This window comes from Oncorhynchus masou, chromosome 6 (genome assembly GCF_036934945.1).
Source record: "Oncorhynchus masou masou isolate Uvic2021 chromosome 6, UVic_Omas_1.1, whole genome shotgun sequence".
Classification (NCBI taxonomy): domain Eukaryota; kingdom Metazoa; phylum Chordata; class Actinopteri; order Salmoniformes; family Salmonidae; genus Oncorhynchus; species Oncorhynchus masou.
In genome coordinates, this window is record NC_088217.1 from 42,756,295 (window position 1) to 42,772,985 (window position 16,691).

At 47.1% G+C, this 16,691-nt stretch overlaps 1 protein-coding gene across 6 annotated transcripts in view; it reads right to left on the minus strand.

The window, feature by feature from the left end:
• The window catches only part of LOC135542081 (membrane-associated guanylate kinase, WW and PDZ domain-containing protein 1-like), a 203,655-nt gene that overhangs the window by 44,368 nt on the left and 142,596 nt on the right, over window positions 1-16,691 (minus strand). For all 6 annotated transcript variants that reach the window (XM_064968726.1, XM_064968723.1, XM_064968724.1 and 3 more), the window contains exons 3-7: window positions 13,201-13,320; window positions 12,205-12,411; window positions 6,823-7,045; window positions 3,606-3,688; window positions 1,836-1,871 (exon numbers count right to left, since the gene is read on the minus strand). In XM_064968726.1, the coding sequence (XP_064824798.1) occupies window positions 1,836-1,871; window positions 3,606-3,688; window positions 6,823-7,045; window positions 12,205-12,411; window positions 13,201-13,320 (669 nt within the window). The remainder of the gene's footprint in view (window positions 1-1,835; window positions 1,872-3,605; window positions 3,689-6,822; window positions 7,046-12,204; window positions 12,412-13,200; window positions 13,321-16,691) is intronic.

Consider the following 16,691-nt stretch of genomic DNA (forward strand, 5'->3'; position numbering starts at 1 on the left):
AGACTGCTTATTGTTTTTAGTTGATCATTTTGTCAGAAAACGCATCTCCTACTTTCGTTCAGTCAAATCGTGTGAATTCTGATCATTGTCTGTGGCACTGAATCTGCTGGTAGGATATATTTGCCTGTTTGTTCACCTTTCACGTGGCAAAGTCACTACTGGCCATATCAACAGTGATGGTTGTGTGTGTGTGTGTCTGTGTGTGTGTGTGTCTGTGTGTGTGTGTGTCTGTGTGTGTGTGTCTGTGTGTGTGTGTGTCTGTGTGTGTCTGTGTGTGTGTGTGTCTGTGTCTGTGTCTGTGTGTGTGTGTCTGTGTGTCTGTGTGTCTGTGTGTCTGTGTGTCTGTCTGTCTGTCTGTCTGTGTGTCTGTCTGTGTGTCTGTCTGTCTGTCTGTCTGTCTGTCTGTCTGTCTGTCTGTCTGTCTGTCTGTCTGTCTGTCTGTCTGTCTGTCTGTCTGTCTGTCTGTCTGTCTGTGTGTCTGTCTGTCTGTCTGTCTGTCTGTCTGTCTGTCTGTCTGTCTGTCTGTCTGTCTGTCTGTCTGTCTGTCTGTCTGTCTGTCTGTCTGTCTGTCTGTCTGTCTGTCTGTCTGTCTGTCTGTATTTCGGAGCAGTATAATGGTGAGTGGACATTCCCGCCTTTTCTTTATTTTGGATCTTTTTCCAGCTTTTGAGAAAAGTTTGGATGCGCGTAAAACCCTCCATAGTCTACGTGGTCTTAGGCATAATATTATATGAGCACGGGGAGCAATTATGGTGCCTGCAACTGTATTTAGACAGCCTTTTTAGATCTTATCAATAGGAAATGTAATGTTGGTTATTGACGACGTTTGGCATGTCCATGGCTCAGATGATGCATTTTACAGTAGTCCTCTAACAGTGTGAATGCTATGTTAACAATATATTTCCACATTGAAAACATACAATCACTTAGAACAATGGACTGCAAACATGTTCAACATATTGAGCAAATATGGGACAGGCTGATATGACTTTATTTTGTTTCTGTCGGCTATTTAACAAACTAGACTAGAACGGACTAACATTGGAATTGGAGTTGATGACAACATAATACACAAAAGACTGTAAATTCACAACTTGAAGCAACCACATATTTACCACGGAGCACGTTCTGAACAGCCAGTGAGAGGGTCAAGCCCCGACACGCCATCTTGTTGATTCATCAAAACTCTTTCAAGCCACCGCCAGCTCATGCGGCTAGAATTCTAGTTGTGAAAATAGCTAAAATATTTCTGACACCCCCACCAATCTATAGCACTTAGCCATCAGTCCTAAGACTTACCATTGCGTTAGATTTGTTAAAAAAGAGCCATCTGATTAACAGCCTAGAACAAAAATCTTCAGACACAGATGACTCTCGAGAACTTTGACTATTCACCGATGCATTCACCATTGAAATAAAATAGTAGGCAGCAGTTATCAGAGCCCATCTCAGAGCCATGGCTGTTAGCCTCCCTCTGGCTCCAGAGACTGATGGACCGGCAGACAGTGGTGGATAAAGTGCTCTCTGTTATAATATGAGCAACAGTGGATGGAATGATGGGGCTTGAGAGTGAGAGGTGCATTTGAATGAGAGGCCCATTAGGAAATGGTCACCACGCCAATGTGCCCCTCGTGAATGGTTCTCTCTGTGTTTCTGCATGCTGGCTGGCCGGAAGAGTACAGTAACAACTGTCTGCTCAGCAGACACACAGGAACGTAGATGAATGCACACACGTCTTTCAGTCTTTCACAGCCCAGGTGTTATAAAGCGTTTGATTACATGTTTACACCCCCTCAGCCGAATGGGAGAGGTGTTATGCGCTGTAATAGCCCTACCTAGCTCACTGTCCATCTCTTCTGTGTGTACCCCTTCTTCTCCAGGAGAACACCAGCAGACCATGGGAGGAGGAACCGGGGGAGGAGAGGAGAGTGAGAGGGGGGAGAGAAAGAGAGTGAGAACAGCAGAGGGTTAGTGATTGATTTTGAATTTAAGCCTCAAGCAAGCCGAGAGAGCAGCAACACTTGGCTCCAGACACTGTAAAAACCATAATGTGTCCGGAATCATGACTGCTAAACGTGACTAATTAGCTCAAATGGTTTGTAAGGTGTAAATCTATACTAAATCCCTACATGCACCATGACAATAGCTCATCGCTCTATATTAGCCACAGTCTGTTAAGCACAAAGAACATATCTCTGAAGAGCTTTCTACTTCACCATTGGGTGGCACTGTTTCATACCAGGTGCATACTGTACTGTAGGTGCATTTATGTGAAATAAATGAGTCATACCACACAGACAGACATACAGGAAACTGCCAAAGAGAAATAAACACTTGAGTAAATCAAGGATACAAAGTATATTGAAAACGGCTGCTTCCACACAGGTGTGGTTCCCGAGTTAAGTAAGCATCCCATCATGCTTTGGGTCATGTATAAAAATAGCCAGTTTCCCATTATTTTGGCTACCATGGCTAGAAGAGATCTTAATGACTTTGAAAGAGGGGTCTCAAAGGGACATAGGGGGTTTACAGGTTGTGTGTGTGTGTGTGTGTGTGTGTGTGTGTGTGTGTGTGTGTGTGTGTGTGTGTGTGTGTGTGTGTCTCAGTCACCAATATCAACCTAATTGAACACTTCCGGGAGATTCTGGAACGGCGCCTGAGACAGCGTTTTCCACCACCATCAACAAAACACCAAATGATGGAATATCTCATGGAAGAACGGTGTCTCATCCCTCCAATAGAGTTCCAGACACTTGTAGAATCTATGCCAAGGAGCATTAACGATGTTCTGGCTAGTGGTGACCCATCGCCCTATTAAGACACTTTATGTTGGTGTTTCCTGTATTTTGGCAGTTACCTGTACACTTTAATACGGACCATCTGAGATTGGGGTGGGTGAAAACAGCTGCCACTAAATAGGAATTGTAGTTCATGCACCATATGCTTGACAATATGAATCATATCTCTATCCTATGTGTCCTCTTGCAGCAGCTTTAGAGGATAGAACCTATAGAGATATCTCAATACAAGGACCACAGAACACATTGAGAGGACACATGGCAGGGGGAGGGGAGAGGCAGTTGAAACGCTAGTGTTTTGTGTGGGTGGGCGGACACTCCTCTGTAGGACAAGGTACATTATTTATTTATGATAGATGATGCGAATGATCCAGTCAGTCCTTCAGGCTGCCGGGGGGCGTCTTGCTCAGACGTGAGCGCAGGCAGGCAGGCAAGCAGGCAGACAGGCAGCACACGAGATCAGAATATTAACGTGTCTCGTCTCATCTCACATTACGGTGGCTCAAGTGTGCCATCTGCAGGCCACTCATTGAACAATGATCTGATCTGACAGACATGCATCTGGTTCTGCATGTTCCCTCTCCACACAAACGAGTCAACAACAGACAAACAAACAAGGCAGTGAATACACAATTTCCCCGACACACACACAGGCATTCACAAACACACACACACACACACACACACACACACACACACACACACACACACACATGCATTCACAAACACACACACACATGCATTCACAAACACACACACACACATGCATTCACAAACACACACACACACAGTCTGTGGTGGACGTACCGTCGTCTTCACATTCTTCCAGGGGTTTAGGAGGTTTGTTGAGGCACCGGGGGTCGATCCAGGACGTGGTCTTTGTGTTGTGGCTATAGATAGACACACAAGACAGAGTAAGACAGCCAGACAGACACATTGTTCTGACTGGGAAGTCATCAAAGACTCACTGTCTGAAAAACATCCTCACTTCGACGGCTAAATATGATACACACTGTGAAGTAAATCAGACTCAAGGCAAGTATCACAACTTCTTGTATTAAAGGTTAAAGGTTCAAGTCAGGGTTCTACATTAAAAAACAACAGTAAAAACAGTAACAACCATACAACCAATATACACATAACATGAAACAATGAGAAGGATAAAAAGGAATAGTCTTTTTGCAAAAAAGATGGAAAGTGGAAGCACAATCTTTTCTTGAGAAGATACTACCTGAAATACTCTAATGGATGCTGGTATAGAGCCATTTAGGATATGTTCCATGGTGTGTTACGGGTTGTAGGATATGTTCCATGGTGTGTTACGGGTTGTAGGATATGTTCCATGGTGTGTTACGGGTTGTAGGATATGTTCCATGGTGTGTTACGGGTTGTAGGATATGTTCCATGGTGTGTTACGGGTTGTAGGATATGTTCCATGGTGTGTTACGGGTTGTAGGATATGTTACATGGTGTGTTACGGGTTGTAGGATATGTTACATGGTGTGTTACAGGATATGTTACATGTGTGTTACGGGTTGTAGGATATGTTACATGGTGTGTTACGGGTTGTAGGATATGTTACATGGTGTGTTACGGGTTGTAGGATATGTTACATGGTGTGTTACGGGTTGTAGGATATGTTACATGGTGTGTTACGGGTTGTAGGATATGTTACATGGTGTGTTACGGGTTGTAGGATATGTTACATGGTGTGTTACGGGTTGTAGGATATGTTACGGGTTGTAGGATATGTTACATGGTGTGTTACGGGTTGTAGGATATGTTACATGGTGTGTTACGGGGTGTAGGATATGTTACATGGTGTGTTACGGGGTGTAGGATATGTTACATGGTGTGTTACGGGGTGTAGGATATGTTACATGGTGTGTTACGGGTCGTAGGATATGTTACATGGTGTGTTACGGGTTGTAGGATATGTTACATGGTGTGTTACGGGGTGTAGGATATGTTACATGGTGTGAACCTCTTAAAGATCGGGTTAATTTTTCAACTTTTTGTTAAAAATCGCGCAAAATTTCAACGTCCTGCTACTCATGCCAGGAATATAGTATATGCATATGATTAGTATGTGTGGATAGAAAACACTCTGAAGTTTCTAAAACTGGTTAAATCATGTCTGTGACTATAACAGAACGTGTGTAGCAGGCAAAACCCCAAGGAAAACTGTTCACAAAAAAAAAATATATATCCCTCCGCCAGTTGTCTGTATTGTCTATGGCAAGGGAAAATAGATAGCTCCCAGTTTACAATTCCTACAGTTTCCACACGATGTCGCCAGTCTTGGCAATTGGGTTGAAGTTATTCCTTGGTGAAATGAAGAATAGTCACTTCCTGTCATCAGGGTACACCGGAGGAAGTTATGATAGAGAGAATATCGACCATCATTTCAAGACCTGCTGCTATTGAATACAGATCGCCCCGTGATCAATTTGATCGATTATTAACGTTTACTAATACCTAAAGTTGGATTACAAAAGTAGTTTGAAGTGTTTTGTCAAAGTTTATAGGCAACTTTTTTAATTTTAAAATGACGTTGCGTTTAGAAAAGCTGTTTTTTCTTGGATCAGACGGGCTTCATAAATGGACATTTTGGGTATACATGGACGGATTTAATCGAAAAAAAAAGACCCAATTGTGATGTTTATGGGACGGACATATAGGAGTGCCAACAAAGAAGCTCGACAAAGGTAATGAATGTTTTATATTTTATTTCTGTGTTTTGTGTAGCGCCGGCTACGCTAATTCTTTTGTTTACGTCCCCTTCAGGTATTTCGGGGGTTGCATGCTATCAGATAATAGCTTCTCATGCTTTCGCCGAAAAGCATTTTAAAAATCTGACTTGTTGGCTAGATTCACAACGAGTGTAGCTTTAATTGAGTACCCTGCATGTGTGTTTTAATGAAAGTTTGAGTTTTATAGAGTACTATTAGAATTTGGCGTTGCGCATTTGCATTTCCTGTTGGCTAAGTGAGACGCTAGCGTCTCACCTTGCTCTAAGTGGATTTATTAAGGGGGTAGGATATGTTCCATGGTGTGTTACGGGGTGTAGGATATGTTATATGGTGTGTTATGGGTTGTAGGATATGTTATATGGTGTGTTACGGGTTGTAGGATATGTTATATGGTGTGTTACGGAGTGTATGGTATGTTATAGGGTGTGTTATGGGGTGTATGATATGTTCCATGGTGTGTTACGGGGTGCAGGATATGTTCCATGGTGTGTTATGGGGTGTAGAATATGTTAAATGGTGTGTTACTGGGTGTAGGATATGTTCCATGGTGTGTTATGGGGTGTAGAATATGTTATATGGTGTGTTACTGGGTGTAGGATATGTTCCATGGTGTGTTACGGGGTGTAAGATATGTTCCATGGTGTGTTACTGGGTGTAAGATATGTTCCATGGTGTGTTACTGGGTGTAAGATATGTTCCATGGTGTGTTATGGGGTGTAGAATATGTTACATGGTGTGTTACGGGTTGTAGAATATGTTACATGGTGTGTTACGGGGTTTAGGATATGTTACATGGTGTGTTACGGGGTGTAGGATATGTTACATGGTGTGTTCACGGTGTATGGTAAGGGTACAGAGGGTACATAGGACAGGGTGTAGGGTGTACATCCGGTAGGGTACGTACTCTATAAAGTAGACCTCTCCGTTCACGGTGTATGGTAAGGGTACAGAGGGTACATAGGACAGGGTGTAGGGTGTACATCCGGTAGGATACGTACTCTATAAAGTAGACCTCTCCGTTCACGGTGTATGGTAAGGGTACAGAGGGTACATAGGACAGGGTGTAGGGTGTACATCCGGTAGGATACGTACTCTATAAAGTAGACCTCTCCGTTCACGGTGTATGGTAAGGGTACAGAGGGTACATAGGACAGGGTGTAGGGTGTACATCCGGTAGGGTACGTACTCTATAAAGTAGACCTCTCCGTTCACGGTGTATGGTAAGGGTACATAGGACAGGGTGTAGGGTGTACATCCGGCAGGGTACGTACTCTATAAAGTAGACCTCTCCGTTCTCGGTGTAGGCCATCTCCCAGTTATCAGCTAGAGGTCCCAGGGGGTCCTCCTCTATGGGAGGACGACTGAGGTGTGTGTGTGTCTGCTGAGAGCCGTCCGTGGTGGATGACGACGCGTTGATCACACCGTAGGACGGGGCGTTCTCACGTAGGGCGAAGGGGCGCACGGAGGGGTGCTCGTCGGGTTCACTTGAGTCTCCTGTGGGGGGTGGTGAGGACAGGAGGAAAGGGAAGCCTAGTCATTTGCATAGGACAAATACATGTGTGCAAACAAAATACACACACACATTCTGAGGCAATGCCACTATAGTTTGGTGGTCTCATATCTGTTCAAACCCAGCCTTGATATGTAGCCTAGTAGTTCTAGACCTGACGGAATCTCTCTTTCCTTCATAACATGTACACACTTGGCCAACACTTGACAACCGTTGTGGTTGACTGAGCGAGGACCCTGATCTGACCTCTGACCTCTTGGAGGAGAGTGATGATTAGATACGTGCCCCTCCCCCTCTCTCTGAGGTCAGCAGATCCTGTTCAGTCACTCACCCCCCTGACACCAGGCCAGACTGCCTCTCGTCTCCTCTCCTCCCAGGCTAACACTAACACATCAGGAACAAATCAACTACTCTTGGTCCCATCTGAAAAATCAACCCACATCATTACAACTGTTTCCAGAACCCTGGCTGAAGACTTAATAAGGGACAGTTCATTTTACCCAATCACAAATGTAAGTAGATTACAGCAGGAGAATGGAAAGAAAGTACCTTTGTTTAAGAGTGATGGTATTTCAACCCATAGCTTTCTGACATTTCAAAACAAAGTGTCATGAACTTCTTACATAACACTCTCATATGAAGAATAGGGAACACTACCAGGTACAACACAATCACCAAACAGCCATCACAACACGGAAAGCAGCAACACGTGGCCCATACATGTAGACTAACCTGTGTTCACAAGCCTAGTATTTCTGGAACAATATCTATTATCTATTGCAAACACAAAAACAAGAGGAAATAGTGAGATGTTAGATGAAAACTAATAACAAAGAACACACACCGACACACACATAACCAAAAAAATAGCACATTTCATGCCGCTGTTCACAAGCTCTCTCAAACAGCACATGTCAAATCATGTTCTATTACTGACCATTGACAACCATTTTCAGACAGAAACAGAGAGAAACCAGCTGGTTTCAGACCTGGTCTGCTGCACATTCTGCCTCCTATTGCAGCCAGATGGCACTATTTTTTCTATCCTCAGATAGCCAGTGGCGGATGTAGACTAAACAACCAGCCAACCACTCTCCACACAAAGGACCACTTGTATCCTGTATCCCTTTCCCATATCCCAGCAGTTTAAATCTGTCTCTCTGTGTCTCGCTCGCTCTCTCCTGGCCTCGCTCGCTCTCTCCTGGCCTCGCTCGCTCTCTCCTGGCCTCGCTCGCTCTCTCCTGGCCTCGCTCGCTCTCTCCTGGTCTCGCTCGCTCTCTCCTGGTCTCGCTCGCTCTCTCACCTGGTCTCGCTCTCTCACCTGGTCTCACTCTCTCACCTGGTCTCACTCTCTCACCTGGTCACTCTCTCACCTGGTCACTCTCTCACCTGGTCACTCTCTCACCTGGTCTCTCTCGCTCTCTCTGTGCGTGGTCTCGCTCTCTGGGTGCGTCTCACCTGGTCTCGCCTCTCTCTGTGTGTGTGTGTGTCACCTGGTCTCTCACTCTGTGTGTGTGCGTCTCACCTGGTCTCTCACTCTGTGTGTGTGCGTCACCTGGTCTCACTCTCTCACCTGGTCTCACTCTCTCTGTGTGCGTCTCTCTCGCTCTCTCTGTGTGCGTCTCTCTCGCTCTCTGTGCCTCTCTCTCTGTGTGTGTGTGTGTCTCTCTCTGTGTGTGTTCGTCTCTCTCTGTGTGTGTGCGTCTCACTCTCTCACCTGGTCACTCTCTCACCTGGTCACTCTCTCACCTGGTCACTCTCTCACCTGGTCACTCTCTCACCTGGTCACTCTCGCTCTCTCTGTGCGTCTCTCTCTCTGTGTGCATCTCTCGCTCTCTCTGTGTGCGTCTCTCTCGCTCTCTCTGTGTGCGTCTCTCTCGCTCTCTCTGTGTGCGTCTCTCTCTCTCTCTCTGTGTGCGTCTCTCTCTCTCTCTGTGCCTCTCTCTCTGTGTGTGTGTGTGTCTCTCTCTGTGTGTGTGCGTCTCACTCTGTGTGTGTGCGTCTCACTCTGTGTGTGTGCGTCTCTCTCTCTGTGTGTGCGTCTCTCTCTGTGTGTGTGCGTCTCTCTCGCTCTCTCTGTGTGTGTCTCTCTCGCTCTCTCTGTGTGTGTGCGTCTCTCTCGCTCTCTCTGTGTGTGTGCGTCTCTCTCGCTCTCTCTGTGTGTGTGCGTCTCTCTCGCTCTCTCTGTGTGTGTGTCTCTCGCTCTCTCTGTGTGTGTCTCTCTCTCTCTGTGTGCGTCTCTCTCGCTCTCTCTGTGTGTGTGCGTCTCTCTCGCTCTCTCTGTGTGTGTGCGTCTCTCTCGCTCTCTCTGTGTGTGTGCGTCTCTCTCGCTCTGTGTGTGTGCGTCTCTCTCGCTCTCTCTGTGTGTGCGTCTCTCGCTCTCTCTGTCGTCTCTCTGTGTGTGTGCGTCTCTCTCGCTCTCTCTGTGTGTGTCTCTCTCGCTCTCTCTGTGTGCGTCTCTCTCGCTCGCTCCTCTCTGTGTGTCTCTCTCGCTCTCTCTCTGTGTGTGTGCCTCGTCTCTCTCTGTGTGTGTGCTCTCTCTGTGTGTGTGCGTCGCTCTCTCTGTGTGCGTGTCTCTCGCTCTCTCTGTGTGTGTGCGTCTCTCTCGCTCTCTCTGTGTGTGTGTCGTCTCTCTCGCTCTCTGTGTGTGTCTCTCTCTGTGTGTCTCTCTCGCTCTCTCTGTGTGTGTCTCTCTCGCTCTCTCTGTGTGCTCTCTCTCGCTCTCTCTGTGTGCGTCTCTCTCTGTGTGTGTGCGTCTCTCTGTGTGTGTGTGCGTCTCTCTCGCTCTCTCTGTGTGTGCGTCTCTCTCTGTGTGTGTGCCTCTCTCTGTGTGTGTGCGTCTCTCTCGCTCTCTCTGTGTGCGTCTCTCTGTGTGTGTGCTCTCTCGCTGTGTGCGTCTCTCTCTCTCTGTGTGCGTCTCTCTCGCTCTCTCTGTGTGCGTCTGTGTGTGTGCGTCTCTCTCGCTCTCTCTGTGTGCGTCTCTCTGTGTGCGTCTCTCTCGCTCTCTCTGTGTGCGTCTCTCTCGCTCTCTGTGTGTGTTCGTCTCTCTCTGCGTCTCTGTGTGTGTCTCTCGCTCTGTGTCTGTCTCTGTGTGCGTCTCTCTGTCTCTGTGTGTGCGTGCTCTCTCTGTGTGTCTGTGTGTGCGTCTCTCTCGCTCTCTCTGTGTGCGTCTCTCTCGCTCTCTCTGTGTGCGTCTCTCTCGCTCTCTCTGTGTGCGTCTCTCTCGCTCTCTCTGTGTGCGTCTCTCTCGCTCTCTCTGTGTGCGTCTCTCTCGTCTCTCGTGTGCTGTCTCTCTCTGTGTGTGCGTCTCTCTCTGTGTGTGCGCTCTCTGTGTGTGTGTGTGTGTGTGCGTCTCTCTCTCTGTGTGCGTCTCTCTGTGTGCGTGTCACTCTCTGTGTGTGTGCGTGTGTGCGTCTCTCGCTCTCTCTGTGTGTGTCTCTCGCTCTCTCTGTGTGTGTGCGTCTCTCTCTGTGCTCTCTCTGTCTCTCTCTGTGTGCGTCTCTCTCGCTCTCTCTGTGTGTGTGCGTCTCTCTCGCTCTCTGTGTGCGTCTCTCTGTGTGTGTGTGCGTCTCTCTCGCTCTCTCTGTGTGTGTCTCTCGTGTGTCTCTCTCTCTCTCTGTGTGTGTGTGTGTGTGTGTGTCTCTCCGCTCTCTCTGTGTGCGTCTCTCTCTCTCTGTGCCTCTCTGTGTGTGTGTCTCTCTCTGTGTGCGTCTGTGTGTTGCGTCTCACTCGCTCTCTCTCTGTGTGTGTGCTCTGTGTGTGCGTCTCTCTCGCTCTCTCTGTGTGTGTGCTCTCTCTGTGTGCTCTCTCGCTGTGTGCGTCTGTGTGTGCGTGCTCTCTCTGTGTGCTCTCTCGCTCTCTCTGTGTGTGCGTCTCTCTCGCTCTCTCTGTGTGCGTCTCTCTCTCTCTGTGCTCTCTCTGTGTGTGTGTGTGTCTCTCTCTGTGTGTGTGTCGTCTCTCTCGTGTGTGTTCTCTCTCTGTGTGTGTGCGTCTCTGTGTGTGCTCTGTGTGTGTGTCTCTCTGTGTGTGTGCGTCTCTCTCGCTCTCTCTGTGTGTGTGCGTCTCTCTCGCTCTCTCTGTGTGTGCGTGCTCTCTCTGTGTGTGTCTCTCTCTCTCTGTGTGTGTCTGTGTGTGCGTCTCTCTCGCTCTCTCTGTGTGTGTGTGTGTGCGTCTCTCTCGCTCTCTGTGTGTGTCTCTCTCGTGTGTCTCGCTCTCTCTGTGTGTGTCTGTGTGTGCGTCTCTCTCTCGTCTCTCTCGCTCTGTGTGTGTGCGTCTCTCTCGCTCTCTGTGTGTGTGCGTCTCTCTCGCGCTGTGTGTGCGTCTCTCGCTCTCTGTGTGTGTGCGCTCTCTGTGTGTGTGCTCTCTGTGTGTGTGCGTCTCTCTCGCTCTCTGTGTGTGTCTCTCTCGTGTGTGTGTGCGTCTCTCTCGCTCTCTCTGTGTGTGTGTGCTCTCTCTCTCTGTGTGTCTCTCTCTCGCTCTCTCTGTGTGTGTGCTCTCTCTCTCTCTGTGTGTGTGCGTCTCTCTCGCTGTGTGTGCGTCTCTCTCGCTCTCTCTGTGTGTGCGTCTCTCTGTGTGTCTCTCTCGCTCTCTGTGTGTGTCTGCGTGTGTCTCTCTCTCGCTCTCTCTGTGTGTGTGCTCTCTCTGTGTGTGTGCTCTCTCTCTGTGTGTGTGTGCTCTCTCTCTCTCTGTGTGTGTGCTCTCTCTCGCTCTCTCTGTGTGTCTCTCTCTCGCTCTCTCTGTGTGTCTGCGTGTGTGTGCTCTCTCTCTGTGTGTGTGTGTCTCTCTCTCTCTGTGTGTCTCTCTCTCTCTCTCTGTGTCTCTCTCTGTCTCTCTCTCTCTCTGTCTCTCTCTCTGTGTGTCTCTCTCTCTCTCTCTGTGTGTCTCTCTCTCTCTCTCTGTGTGTCTCTCTCTCGTCTCTCTCTCTCTCTCTCTGTGTGTGTCTCTCTCTCTCTCTCTCTCTGTGTGTCTCTCTCTCTCTCTGTGTGTGTGTGTGTCTCTCTCTCTGTGTGTGTGTCTCTCTCTCTCTGTTTGTGTGTCTCTCTGTGTGTCTCTCGCTCTCTCCTGGTCTCGCTCTCTCTATGTGTTTGTCTCTCTCTTTCTCGTTCTCTCTCTGTATGTCTTGCTCTCTCCTTCCCTCTCTTACCTGTTAAACTACTGTTCATCTCCGGGAGTTCCTCGTCCTCCTCCAGGTCTACAGGCACTATTCCAGCATTTTGCATCTCATTGTAGGACTTGGTGCGTCGGGGAGTGGAGTGCTGGGAGCCCGGGAGGCTGTCTTGCAAAGCATCACTAGTAATCACTTTCCCACTAGGGGGCTGGCTCGGTGGCTTGGGTGTTCCATAATAGTTACCTAGGCAACAGGAGGATATTAGCATGATTAGAAAAAAACAAAAAGGGAGGGAGAGGAGGGGGTATAGTCACAAAGTCTTTGTATGCAGATGAGGGGGCTAAGAAGGCATGACCACAGAGTTCCTTTGGGGCTTTCAAGTCCAGTGCATTCTATTGGTGGAAGTGAGGAGGCTGTTTGTCCCCTCTGGCTGTATGTTTTCTCAGGGAAAGTGGAGCAGGCCCATTGTCTAGACCCACCGACCAAACTACACGGACGGAACAGCCACTTCATTAAACGTGCATGTGAATGAATGATATTTATGCATGACATGTTTAATGCTCCACTGTTGTTGATTGCTATTCAAATATACACAACACTGGAAGTTGCGTGCGAACAAAGGCAGAACTCTTCCCCTCTCTCGTCCCCTCTCTCGTCCCCTCTCACACAGAACCCGATGCCAGGGTAATGATGACTATATCTTGTGGGAATGGGTTTATACACACCAGCCTGTTTAAAACACACCTAAGAAGCCTGTTTGAAACACACCTAAGAAGCCTGTTTGAAACACACCTAAGAAGCCTGTTTAAAACACACCTAAGAAGCCTGTTTAAAACACACCTCGTACACTCTGACCTCCAGAGATATAGCCCCCCACATACAGTAGACACCTAAGTAAATAACTTGTCCAGGATTCAACTGATGACATGGATGGTTTACCTCTACGCGGTGTTCACTTCTCAGGGGCCCTGGTTAGTCTCCACACTCAGACTGTGATCCACTGAGTGAGTGAGCGTTGCTGCAGACAGTTACCTTCATATGTTCCTATTTCCAGAAGGGTTCCCCTCTGCTCCAGCGCCAGGAAGTCCTCCACCGGCAGGAAGTTGTAATCGACCCCAGGGACCTCTCCGTGACGCGGGGGACGGGTTGTACCTGAGGAGCCAATCAGAGCGAGGGACGGGTCATTGACCAGGACGATAACACAACGTAAGTTAATGATTTAGCCTTCCACACAGAAACTGTGGCTGAAGTTGGCGTGAGATTAACCCAAAGATAAAGCATTTTAAATATAGTCAGTTTCATGATTCATACATGACACATGGTGACAAAATAATTAATTTAACAGTGACAATGACCGCGTAATTGGATGACAACAACTTAAAGATGAGTCTTGTTTATTTATGCATTCAGGATGTGCTGTGGGAACCCTGTGTCTGAGTAACAGCGGTGTGTGTGTGTGTGTGTGTGTGTGTGTGTGTGTGTGTGTGTGTGTGTGTGTGTGTGTGTGTGTAGAGTTGTGTGTTAGGGGAGCGTTTGGTAATCATAGATGTGGACAGCTCTCATATTAATGGCTCCTGACAGTGGGACAGGTGGTGTAAGGCAGTGGTTCCCAAACTTTTTATAGTCCCGTACCCCTTCATAGTCCCGTACCCCTTCAAACATTCAACCTCCAGCTGCGTACCCCTTCTAGCACCAGGATCAGCGCACTCTCATATGTTATTTTTTGCCATCATTGTAAGCCTGCCACACACACACTATATGATACATTTCATAAACATAAGAGTTTTTGTCACACATAATAACATAATAATAATAATAAATAATTTTGCACTGATAACCATCTTACATTAAAACAAAAATTGTGAATAACTCACCACAGGTTAATGAGAAGGGTGTGATTGAAAGGACGCTCATAACTCTGCAATGTTGGGTTGTATTGGAGAGAGTCTCAGTCTTAAATCATTTTCCACACACAGTCTGTGCCTGTATTTAGTGTTCATGCTAGTGAGGGCCGAGAATCCACTCTCACATAGGTATGTGGTTGCAGAGGGCATCAGTGCCTTAACAGCGCGATTTGCAGTGTACCCAAGTGACGTCGGGAGAAACTGCTTGCAAGCGCGTTACCACTCCACCATGTCTCCCTGTCATTTATCTTGCGCCATCAGTACAGACACCAACATGAGCAGCAGCTATGTTTGGCTACATACGGACCGTTAGTGGAATTCCCGTGAGAGAGTAACGGTTAATGTGATTGGATGTTAATTATTTGACTAGACTACCTGTATTTGACATTGTGTTGTTATTTCGCTGAACACTAGATGGTTGAATTACATTTTTGGCAGTGGCTACTCAGGCGGGACAAATGGAGATGTGACATTAAAAAAACATTTTAATTCACATGTTTATTTGCGTACCCACGTATGGGAATACCTGGTGTAAAGTCAGTGGTAAACGGCTCTATGATAGATTGCTGACAAGATTATGGAACCCCGCCATGATAATTGATGACAGAGCCAGTCAAACTCATCTCCTGCCCACTATCTCTCTTTTTGCTCCCTCTCTCATTCCATATTTCCCTCTCCATTACTAAAGAGATGCTGTTAAACTACTGCTACTCCAAAGATATTCTGCTTGACCCAACAAGGATTGAGGCAACGCTTTGTCATGGTGGATGAATTAGAATACACTTATTTTCAAGAAATCTCATCAACAGAAAAACAAAACCATCTGTCGACAATGTTGCTTTACCACAAGCACTGTGATGTCTGAACAAAAAAGATGGCCGCCCACGAGGTAGCAGCTCCTTCTACCTAAACAGTGGAGGGAGAACCAATCACCAAATCTCTCCTGCTTGTTCCTTCTCTTCAGTATGGGAACAAAAGCCTCCTCACTCCAGTGAGCTGATGAGAATATGGCTGCTGGTAAAAATAGCCCAGGAAGCTGGGAGATGATCTTGCCACAGCGACCATTTCAAATGACAGCTAAGATAAATCAGAGGTGTGACGATAACTCACACACACCAGTTCCATAGTCTCAATCACTTCTTCAATATCCTCTCCCCTGTAGCCACAGCTGTGACTTACAGGAGATGTGACATGATGGGATTGCTCCTCTGTAAATTGTGTTCAATGTAAACTTGTGTACGACGTCACTGTGGTCGGCGATTCACATCTCCTCCACCCTCAGTGCAAACTAACTCATCTTTCTTCTCGTGAGGGAAAATCGATGTGTAAAAGACAAACCCTCAAACAAAGGCTGAACTCTATCAGAGGAACCCCATGGAGACAGTACATATGTAGTGTTGACCTTGGTGGAGGCTTCACCCAGGATGACTGTTCTGCTACCAAAGCAGACTCAGTCGTGGTGTTGACTCATCCCACCAATCACACGGCTCCACTCAGAGACAAACAGGAAGTGTGAGTTGTGACCCGTATTTCCAGGCCAGAATAGCCAGCCTCTCAGCCAGATGATGAGAACACTGTCATTCCTACGGAGGTAATTAATTCCCTGTACCACACAAATGCCCCATTCATGTCTGCTGTGGAAGAGAAAGTCCTTGAAAGCTCCTCAGAGAATCGCTTTAACGAGTAAAACGACAGCACAGACCTCTTCTGTTCCAGCCTGACCTCACAAACCCGGAGGAACACTGGAGAGAGGCCGAAACTAACCTTTACCCAGTTAGCATACACCACCAATCAACACACAATAAGCCCTTTGAGATTTGATGCAAGCAATAGCCTAACGTTAACGCATGGCTCGAGGGATTGTTGAGAATCATCAGTGCGGTAATATCATTAGTAATAAAGCTTGATTGATGATAAGGCTTTAAATACTGAGAAGCTGTCCACTCTAATGCACTATTTACCACGGTAACAGTCATTTTTATACTACAACATTAGCATATTGTATTAACCATAATGCAGACATGCATTTCCACACAAACAATGTACACTGATTAAACATTGTGTGTATAGAGTAGGGCAGTGAATGTTGCATGCTTACATTGCATGCAGTGAGGCATTTCCTGCTGGTAAGGACAACCCTGGAATGCAAATCACTCATAAGCCAGCCTCAGTCTCCACTGACATTGAGAGCTTAATTTACTCATACTGCAGCTGATACCATTTTCCGTATGATTCTGATTGCTCTGGATGCCAGAAAAGTGACAATGTGAAGTTTTGGCACAGGACTGGCCGACTAGGGAAAAAGTCATATTGCAATATTGTCTAAAATAATACCCTAATACGTGACTGTATGTGTGCACACCATGCCGTGCTCCTTTTTCCACCGGTGAAAAGCCCAGTCACCCATACACGGACCCCTAACCCACCCCAGACTGTGCCACCGGTGGAAACAGGAGCACAGCATGATGGGGTGCACACAGGCCTGTAACGCTCCAAAGGTTAACAGAGGAAACACTTATCATCACAATCAGCAGCTGTTCATACACTCACATCTGTAGCTTCCCCATTGCTAAGGGGAGGGGTGTGGCCGCCAAATGGCATGGTCCAGGGCCAAACAAG